Source organism: Alternaria postmessia, assembly GCF_024291825.1.
Source record: "Alternaria postmessia strain BMP 2775 chromosome Unknown scaffold_23, whole genome shotgun sequence".
Lineage (NCBI taxonomy): Eukaryota > Fungi > Ascomycota > Dothideomycetes > Pleosporales > Pleosporaceae > Alternaria > Alternaria postmessia.
This window is the reverse complement of record NW_026260096.1, coordinates 358,799-368,079: the sequence shown is the minus strand read 5'-3', so window position 1 is coordinate 368,079 and position 9,281 is coordinate 358,799. Positions and strand designations below refer to the sequence as shown.

At 51.8% G+C, this 9,281-nt stretch overlaps 6 protein-coding genes across 6 annotated transcripts; 3 read left to right on the top strand and 3 right to left on the bottom strand.

The window, feature by feature from the left end:
- Nucleotides 1–452: 452 nt before the first annotated feature.
- Nucleotides 453–1,695, top strand: AMT16_2 (Phospho-2-dehydro-3-deoxyheptonate aldolase amt16; the record flags this gene model as incomplete). Its single annotated transcript, XM_051731084.1, has 3 exons — nt 453–528; nt 583–1,362; nt 1,415–1,695. The coding sequence occupies 3 exons, from the start codon at nt 453–455 to the stop codon at nt 1,693–1,695; spliced, it is 1,137 nt and encodes a 378-aa protein (XP_051589291.1).
- A 243-nt stretch (nt 1,696–1,938) lies between these two features.
- On the bottom strand, nt 1,939–2,998 carry J4E82_004809 (uncharacterized protein; the record flags this gene model as incomplete). The annotated part of the gene is made up of 2 exons (XM_051731083.1): nt 1,939–2,795; nt 2,845–2,998. The coding sequence occupies 2 exons, from the start codon at nt 2,996–2,998 to the stop codon at nt 1,939–1,941; spliced, it is 1,011 nt and encodes a 336-aa protein (XP_051589290.1).
- A 625-nt stretch (nt 2,999–3,623) lies between these two features.
- J4E82_004808 (uncharacterized protein) lies at nt 3,624–3,997 on the bottom strand (the record flags this gene model as incomplete). The annotated part of the gene is made up of 2 exons (XM_051731082.1): nt 3,624–3,920; nt 3,989–3,997. 2 exons carry the CDS (start codon nt 3,995–3,997, stop codon nt 3,624–3,626), a joined length of 306 nt encoding a protein of 101 aa, XP_051589289.1.
- A 1,065-nt stretch (nt 3,998–5,062) lies between these two features.
- Nucleotides 5,063–5,602, bottom strand: J4E82_004807 (uncharacterized protein; the record flags this gene model as incomplete). The annotated part of the gene is made up of 1 exon (XM_051731081.1): nt 5,063–5,602. One exon carries the CDS (start codon nt 5,600–5,602, stop codon nt 5,063–5,065), a length of 540 nt encoding a protein of 179 aa, XP_051589288.1.
- Nucleotides 5,603–6,106: 504 nt separating this feature from the next.
- DAD4 (DASH complex subunit dad4) lies at nt 6,107–6,332 on the top strand (the record flags this gene model as incomplete). Its single annotated transcript, XM_051731080.1, has 2 exons — nt 6,107–6,254; nt 6,304–6,332. The coding sequence occupies 2 exons, from the start codon at nt 6,107–6,109 to the stop codon at nt 6,330–6,332; spliced, it is 177 nt and encodes a 58-aa protein (XP_051589287.1).
- A 372-nt stretch (nt 6,333–6,704) lies between these two features.
- Nucleotides 6,705–9,057, top strand: J4E82_004805 (uncharacterized protein; the record flags this gene model as incomplete). Its single annotated transcript, XM_051731079.1, has 3 exons — nt 6,705–6,873; nt 6,928–7,248; nt 7,304–9,057. 3 exons carry the CDS (start codon nt 6,705–6,707, stop codon nt 9,055–9,057), a joined length of 2,244 nt encoding a protein of 747 aa, XP_051589286.1.
- Between the last annotated feature and the right edge of the window lie 224 nt (nt 9,058–9,281).

Below are 9,281 nucleotides of genomic sequence, written 5' to 3'. Positions count from 1 at the left end.
TAGCTGCTTCACGGTCGCCCATTTTGGTTGAGTACGTGGAGAGATAACACGTGTTTTGTGTGGGAGTGCTGAGATTTGTGAGTGATCAACATCCCCGGGTGATCAACATCCCGGTCAGCTAGCTTATGACTGTATTTGCTACGCGCTCGCTGTGTCCCTTACCTACAGTCTTCGCCGACCTCGGACCTGCGCCTGCATACATTGTCTGCACACTCGCCAGGACAAACAATTGCACATCTGGTTCGCCTGATTTCTCGAGTCAAGTCACACAACACGCCCTGCACCACTTGGCACTTGTATATTCACCTTCGTCTGTGTCACAGTCGGAGTAATACTGACCGCAAGTCGACCATCGCTTACGCACCCTGTACGTCGGAGCAACAAGACTCTTCCTGTTTCAGCTCAGAGGGCGCACGCTAATATATATATACATATAAAGAGAGACTACCGTCATGGCTCCTGCTACTACAGAAACACCCGACATGTCTTCCTTCAATGACTCTACCAACCCAAGCGACGACGTGCGCGGTACATCTCCACCAGCGCTTGCTTCTCGATGCCAGTACTAACACCACTGTCTAGTCCTTGGTTACGACCCACTGATCCCGCCCCAACTTCTCGCGTCCGAGATCCCCATTCCAGCACACGCCGAGAAGACCGTTATCCAGGGTCGCAAAGAAGCCGCCAGCATCATCACACAAAAGGATGACCGACTCCTGGTCATGGTAGGGCCTTGCTCGCTACACGACCCAGAGCTGGCACTCGAGTACTGCCAGCGCCTCAAGGCTCTCGCCGACAAGCTTCAAGACAACCTCTGCATCATCATGCGCGCCTACCTTGAGAAACCACGAACAACCGTCGGCTGGAAAGGACTGATCAACGACCCAGACATTGACGAGAGCTACAAGATCAACAAGGGTCTGAGAGTGTCGCGCAAGCTGTTCGTGGATCTCACATCCGCAGGCATGCCCATTGCGTCTGAGATGCTCGATACCATCTCCCCCCAGTTCCTCGCAGACCTCATCTCCCTTGGCGCCATTGGTGCGCGAACAACTGAGTCGCAATTGCACCGTGAGCTGGCCTCTGGCCTCTCGTTCCCCATTGGTTTCAAGAATGGTACTGATGGAGGCCTAACCGTTGCGGTGGATGCAATTGGTGCAGCCGCTGCTAAGCATCACTTCATGGGTGTAACGAAGCAGGGTCTCGCTGCTATCACCAGGACGGCAGGTAACGAGCACTGCTTCGTCATTCTCCGTGGTGGAACCAAGGGTACCAATTTCGACAAGGACAGCATCAAAGCCGCGAGAGAAGCTTTGAAGAAAAAGGGTCTCGCTGAGGTCATGATGGTCGATTGCTCACACGGTATGCTCTATAATCCAACGATCGCAGAGGGATAGGCGCTAACTTTCGACAGGTAACTCTAACAAGAACCACCGCAACCAGCCCCTCGTAGCCAAGGACATTGCTGACCAAATCCGCAACGGCGAGACCGGCATCGTCGGTGTCATGATTGAGTCCAACATCAACGAAGGCAACCAGAAGGTCCCGCCTGAGGGCCCTAGCGGCCTGAAGAAGGGTGTCTCCATCACCGATGCTTGCATTGATTGGGAGAGCACCGTCGACACTCTTGAGAACCTTGCGTCTGCTGTCGCTGAGAGGCGAGCGAACAAGACCAAGTCTAACGGTGTACACTAAACATCTGTATTGAGATGAGCATTGATCAGGACTGTGTATATAGTATGGGGATATCTGGCGTTGGGAAAAGTTCAGACAGAAAGGAATATGGGTGTGATGATAGGGACTGATTTACGATCAATTGATGAAATATATGATGGAACCAAACAAGTTTTTCCGCATGTACAAAGTTGTGATGGAGTCTAACGCCGGAGAACTCATGGGTATCTTGGTATTAGTGCTATAATCTCTCAGCCCGCGCCTTCACTCATCTTCCTCTTCGTCCTCGTCCTCCTCGTCTCTGTTCTGCGTGCTGCGCCGATTGCCGCCTGTGCTCGCTCTTCCATCCGTCCCAGCCGCTCGCTCTCCCACAAACACATCTCCCGAACATTCTGTCTTACATCGAGGGCATACTCTGCTGCCTCTTCTGCTCCTATAGTAACTGTTCGCGCACGCATCGTGCCACCTGACACCACATTCTCGATTGTTGCACCGGATGCCAATTGTGACAATCTCCCTGCATCCCTCACAGTCCCTGATCCTGATGACTTCGCGCCCATCTTCGTTTTCCTCAGCAGACTCATTGTACGTCTCCTTAAGGTAAGCACGCAGTTCCATCAGTGCGCGTGGGGCAAGAGAATAGTAACCTTTTCTCGACTTTTGAAAGAAGGCTTCCTTGACAAGGGTTTCCAGGACGAGATCGGCTTCCGCAATGGAAATGCCTGTGTCGGTGTTGGCTTGTGAATCTTCCACATCGCCATTGATCTGACTTTGTCTGCTGGCTGCCTGACTTTGCCTATTTCTGCGTGAAAGACGGGCGAGCTGCGAGGCTTCGGTGTGTTTTATGGCCATGACTTCGCGGATGTTGGTGTTGTTGGTTTCGAACATGTGGTCAAGGACGCGTCTTATGTAGGCGATTTCGTTTGCGGAGAAAGTAGTAGCGAGTTGAGTGACGGCATCGCTGGCATTGTTGACAAGGGCATATATGCTATCTTTGCTCTGCTGATCGCGAGTTGATCGGATCTCGTAGTCGAATGCTTCGATTTTGGCATTTATGGTCTGGATGGTGGAGGTGATGTAGGGTTGGGTCACGTCGCCTTCTGTCCATGGGCGTTCGGGGTCTATTGCAGCTGTCAGAGTATGAAACTAACCGAGGGCTCGAAAACAGACTGTATGCAGTCATCACATGAGCTAGGATAGCTTTCATTTGATCCACTGTGAGGACGCTGTGCGTTTGGAAGGCTTGTAGGAACGCGCGATGGATCGAGCTGTAGTCCTCGCTTTCGGCAGGAGCGCGTACAAAGGGTGACTCTTCACGGGACATGTTGGCGCGAGATTGAATGTGAGTGACTCGAGAGGAGGGGAACTTTGACAGTGCGGCAGAAGTACTGTAGAGTGTGGAGAAGGTGTACTTACGCGATCGCGGGGAAATTCCGGAAACGCGAGAACGCGAAAGCACGTGTTCCTCATTCTAACCACATTGCCTCACCCGTCGTGGCTGTACGATGACGCTGCAAAACCAGTACGACCGGGTATCAAATTGAGAGCATTTCGGTATGTTTGGAGAGCTCCAAAGACTCACACGACGAATATCTGCATCGATTGAGAGAACTAGACACAAGCTGTGACCTTTCTCTAAGTCTGTACCTGAGTATCTGGAGTACCCAGGGACGTCTGAATAGCGCCACTAAACTTCAAAGTAGGAATACGTTTTTACAGTTTACGTTGAGATTGTAATGCTTCTTTTTGACTGGAATGGATAGCAATCCAAAGCAATATCTGTTAGCCGTGAATACGAATGCTAATCCTTATCTGTTATCCTGCTTGTCACGACCGACCCAGCGTTAAGCAATGCCTTTCCGTTCTTCGTGCGTCTGTGTATCATACAAGGTCCTAAAGTCTCCATCCATACTTCGTCATATCGTAACGTCGATGCTGTCCATGCCATCTCAAACAGGCAGATCGGCATTCCGTCTCGCACCACTTATCGCCTCCAGTGCCCTAGCAATATACGGTCCAATCACCGGTACGTTACTGACGAAACCCGCGATTGTCATCAGGAAATCCCCAAACAGAACGAGTATGCCGTATAGCTCAATTATGAAGCCGATGAAAGCCCATCGCATCAGAATAAGCGATATACCAGCGACAAAAGCCACCGTGCCTTTCCATTTCTGCTTGCGAGCAAAGAACGCGACGGTTTTGGTTGTTCCGATGATGAGTGTGAGGCCAATTAGAAATAATATCTATTAAGGGGGTATCAGAGCTGGTTCGATGGTAGAGGTAGAGGTTTGGAGGTGTGGTATAAACGTACGTTTCCCATTGCGAGCCTATGACCATGTCAGCAAAGCAAGTATGTATATGTGAAGAGATGAGACATACATTGCGCGGTCAAAAAACATCATGACACCTCCCATCAGAAAGAGTCCGCCTGTTCGTCTTGTCAATCCGATGTTGAACAGTAAGCGCATTCGTGGCAGTGGGCGCGTACCTACCCCCTGAGCAGAAAGCGACCCCTATCTCTGTTCCTGTTGTCAGCAGGTGTTCTATGCAGTAACCGCGAAGCTGCATGTTGGCGCAACATACTCTGGGTATCTGAAAGCCACATAGTCGGCATCTTGGAAATTCGGAATGTGTACAGCGCGCAACGTGCGAGGTTGTATAGTTGAGGAGACTTAAGACGTGGAGATAGCGAACAAGTAGTAGATTGGCACCTGGTTCCACTGTACGTCTGGCACGAAGGCGGTATCTGTCGGTTTCTTGTCTCGTGTCCCCTTGGTGAGAGTTGAGACGCGGCGCGCGCAGTCGGTGGTCGGCCCAAAGTTTACCCCTGCTAGCGCTGGAGTTCCCGCGGGTTGTCGCATAAAATTCTGGCATCATGCTTCTCAGTCTCTACAACCCTCGTCCATCCAAAGTGAGAACAGGTAGTCAACATTCAAACACTCAGCAAGAAAGAGCAATTGATGCGTTGTTTCTTTTCTACAGCTACAAGATACTTGAATGACTATTACAATGTAGATCCCGCGTTGACAACAGCATGCTTCAAGCTGCTGTAACTAGGAATCCTCCCTCGAGGTCCTGGTATACTGTCTTATGGGCGCAGAAGAATACTGGATCACGGTTAAGCCGGAACACCTCCTTGAGCCATAAGCCGAAAGGCATGTGGTGGGTGGAGAGTAGTTTGACTTTGATGATCATACATAACCTCAATTACACCTGGGTTTCTGACCAGGCTTGTACCCATTTCATTAGCCTGTTTGATGCAAGACCTTGGACAAGTGAATGAACTTGAGCCTCTGTCGAATCCAGCGTTGCGCCGACTGTGAAGGACGCATGTCATACTATCAACCTTGGAGTAGTAGGAGCTACCTCGGCATCGAGGTAACGCTCACTTCAAGATTGTGTGTGCACCTCTTGCGGCGAGATAGCCCTCTGACACGTTCTGTGGCATGGTACGGATGCCTCCAAACACCTCCTTGTTGTGGTACCTTAGACGCGTCTTGGGATCGGTGTATGGTGCAGGAAGACCGGTGATATCACAGTACTTCTTCTGACTGCTCGGGTGGAAGCTCGGAGCCGACTCGATGTTGGTGTATGTAGGTGCCGGCCCAGCAGCAGCTCTGCCGTTCTTCTCCAATACCAGGGTGCTCAGACTCTGGGCTGCTTGGGCGATGTTCGGTGCGCGGCCGGAAGCAGCGTTGCCTTCAGCAGTTACGGCAGGTGTCGAGTTACCGCTGTTGTTCTGTGTGGCCATGACTGAGGCTTCTTTGCGTGACGCCTCGCCGAGAATCTGCTTGAGGTTCTTGTTGCGTCGCTGCGGTGGCTTCCAGTTTGGGTTGCGGAAAGGCTTGGGTACTGCGTAGATGTCAAGCTTGTCAAGAAGCGCCTGATGCGTTTTCTCATCCGAGGCGGCTGTTAATGGTGCCATGCTTGGAGATTCCGGGATCTCAAGAAATCGCAGTCGATGGGCTTGGGTGTCTTGGCTGCGATTCCGTGTTGTCTTGTCGCGTTGTCGGCCTGTTGTTATTCCACGTTGATCGCGTGCGGGGCCGGTTTTGATGGGCTGATCTGATAAGTCGCGATGCTGGTGCGTGAGCTGTGGCGGGAATCAATGTGAGCGTGGCAGAGCGTTGGTGTTGTATCGCGATGGAGCTTGCGGAGGTGGAGCTCTCCCGCCCGACCTCTGGACCTGCATACCCACACTAACTGCTTTCATCCTCCCCACCAGACAACTTGAACGCGTACAACCAACGCCAATATCACAGAGGTACAATAATGGTGAGATGTCACGAAGCAGCCCCCTGAGCGGCGCGTGAATCTGACCACGTCTCCAGGAAAGTCCACACGAGCACCAACAGAGCCAACTGCTCTCTCGCATCATCGTGAATGTTGTCAGTCAAGCCAAACGTTTCCAGGTCCAGTCAAGACAAGCATGCTGACTATTCCAAAGGAGAAGTTGAATGAGGCCATCATGATGCTAAACAAAAATCTCCAAGAGATCAATATCCAGAACATGGACACGGAGCTCGTAGCTCAGATGTTCAAGAACTACCAGTCCAACGTTCTTTTTCACCTGGAAGGTATACGGTCCTGTAGAGAATCCTGTATGACATAGCTGACAGGCCAAAGCAACAAACGGTCTGAAGGATCCTGCGTAAGCATACGACGTAGAGTATTCTTGGTGTGCAATTTGCATTTCTCGCGGCACAGCCAAAGCTCGCATACAGCCGGAATTATGGAGACAAGGAGCAGAATGGAGCGGGTAGATAGCCAATAATGAGATATGACCATGTCCAAATTTCGTGCACGACAGCAATGAGCATGGTCGTCATGTGAAATAGCGTAACATGGCCCTGGACGGAGACGGGCTCGGACCACCGAGCATCGCAAGAGCCTCACCACATGGCAACCGCAATGCCGCGCATCCTCAGTACCAGTCGCGCTAAACAAGCTCACACGCCACATCTCCCGTCCGCGATATGAAATAACAACCTGATCCTCGGCCAATCTCCATCTCCAACTTCACCGCCATGGCCCCCTCAGCTATCGACGAGGCGCCCCAACTCGCAGGGCGCAATCCACCCAAACCTCCACCCAAGCTCTGGAGCGTGTCGGAACCGCCTTTTGAAGGCTTCAGGCCCATCGACAAAGAAGGATGGTCGCGTAGCAACGGCGAAACTGCCATCGTAATCGACAATGGTACGCTCGCAATGCACATGCGCCTGTGTTTCTACCCAGACTAACATACTGTAGGCTCGTCCGCAGTCCGCGCTGGGTGGTCTTTTGACTCCAAACCCCGGTTATCAGTGTTGCCCAACATGGCGAGGTACCGCGACCGCAAGCTCAACCGAACCTTTACCTTTGTTGGCTCAGATGTCTACGCCGACGGTACGGCACGAGGACAGTCAAAGCCTGTCTATGAGCCTGGCAGCAACGTCGTAAACAATTGGGACGTCATGGAGGGCGTGCTTGACTACTGCTTTGTCAAAATGGGTGTGGATGGACGCTCCGGGCGCATAGATAGACCCATCGTCATGACAGAGCCCGTTGCGAACCTGGGCTATTCACGAAAGAGTACGTGAGCCAATGACAGATGAGACTGTGCGTACAGCTAACATCAACTCTACAGCCATGTCGGAAATCCTCTTCGAGTGCTACGGCGCACCATCCGTCGCATACGGTATCGACTCGCTCTTCTCCTACTCATACAATGGCGGGCGCAACGGGCTGGTCATGGACTCTTCGTACACCTCTACGCACATTATTCCCGTAGTAAACTCCAAGCCCTTGTTGTCGCAAACCACGCGTCTGAACTGGGGTCGCTTCCAGTCCGCGCAATACCTGCTCAAGCTACTGAGGCTGAAGTACCCTACATTCCCCGGAAAGATTAGCGACAACCAGGCTGAAGACCTCGTTCGAGAGCATTGCTATGTATCACAAGACTACGAGAATGACCTCAGCCGCTACCTGGATTGGACGGGCCTAGAAGACCGAGACCATACAATCCAGTTCCCTTATACTGAGCAGATAGTGGTGCAAAAGACCGAGGAAGAGCTGGCAGCTGCAGCGGAAAAGCGCAAGGAGAGTGGTCGTAGGCTGCAGGCCCAGGCGGCAAAGATGCGTCTGGAGAAGCTGAAGAAGAAGGAAGAAGAGCTGGAGTGGTGCTTGCAGTTGCAGACGCAGCTGGAAGAGATTACCACGAAAAAGGAAAAGGCACGGGTACTGGAGTCAAATGACTTCGATGACGAGAATCAGCTCAACAAACGAGTCAAGGAACTGGAAGCTGCCATCAAGAAGGCTCGTAACAAGGACCTTGGCGATGTAGAGGAGGAGCAGGTCGAAGCACCTACATTCCCCCTGTTGGAGGTTCCGGATGATCAGCTTGACGAGGAGGGTATCAAGCAAAAGCGACAGCAACGATTGATGAAGTCAAACTACGATGCACGCCAACGTGCGAAGATTGAAAAGGAGAAGGAGAAGGCACGGCAAGCAGAAGAGCAACGACTTGACGACCAACGGCGGGAAACCGATCCTCAAGGCTGGATAGAAGAGCGCCGGATAGCTCGCCAAGCCATTATCCAGAAGATGAAGGACCGTGAGCGTCTCAAGGCTGAACTTGGAAACCGCAAGTCGCTCGCCAACCAAATGCGAATGAAGTCCATCGCCAACCTTGCCTCGGACGCACCCACCAAGAAGCGGCGACGAGGTGGTGGTGATGATGACACCTTTGGCGCCGACGATGCAGACTGGGGCGTCTACCGCACCATTGCTACAGGTGAAGGTTCCGATGACGAAGAAGAAGAAGATCTCTCCAAGAATCTTAAAGAAATCGAATCCCAGCTTCTCCAACACGACCCCGACTTCACCGAAGAATCAACCCGCGAAGCACAAACAGACTGGACAAAATCCATCCTCCATTCCTTCCTCCACGGTCCCTACCCTTACGACGCCGAGTCCCAAAGGGAAATGAACCAAATCCACCTCAACGTTGAACGCATCCGCGTTCCCGAAGTCGTCTTCCAACCGACAATCGCAGGTCTCGACCAAGCTGGTATCGTAGAAATTGCCTCGAATATCCTCACAGAGCGACTGGCAGATTCGCCCCACCGCGACGACGTGTTGAAGGACATTTTCCTCACAGGTGGCAACACCATGTTCCAGGGTTTCGAGGAACGCCTGCGCTCTGAACTCCGTGCCGTGCTCCCCGCTGAACAAACCATCAACGTGAGAAAAGCTGGGGACTGTGTACTTGATGCCTGGCGTGGCGCGGCCCAATGGGCGGGCAAGAAGGAGTCGAGGCAACATTTTATCACCAGGCAGGAATTTCTGGAAAAGGGTGCCGAGTATATCAAGGAGCATGACCAGGGGAATGCTGCTTATTAGCTTATTCTATCTTGCTTGTAAGTCAATAGTGGGAGTAGTTTGTTGAGTCTACCTGGGTATTGGTGCTTGTAGTATTACAGAAATATGGTGTTATTGCTTTATTTTTTGCCATTCTTAGATAATATCTCTCCATGGAGAGGAAATGGCTTCTTTTACAATCGTTACGTTCTTAGTGATGTGATTGTGATAACATCATGGCGCAGACCGACATGCAACAGAGAGTA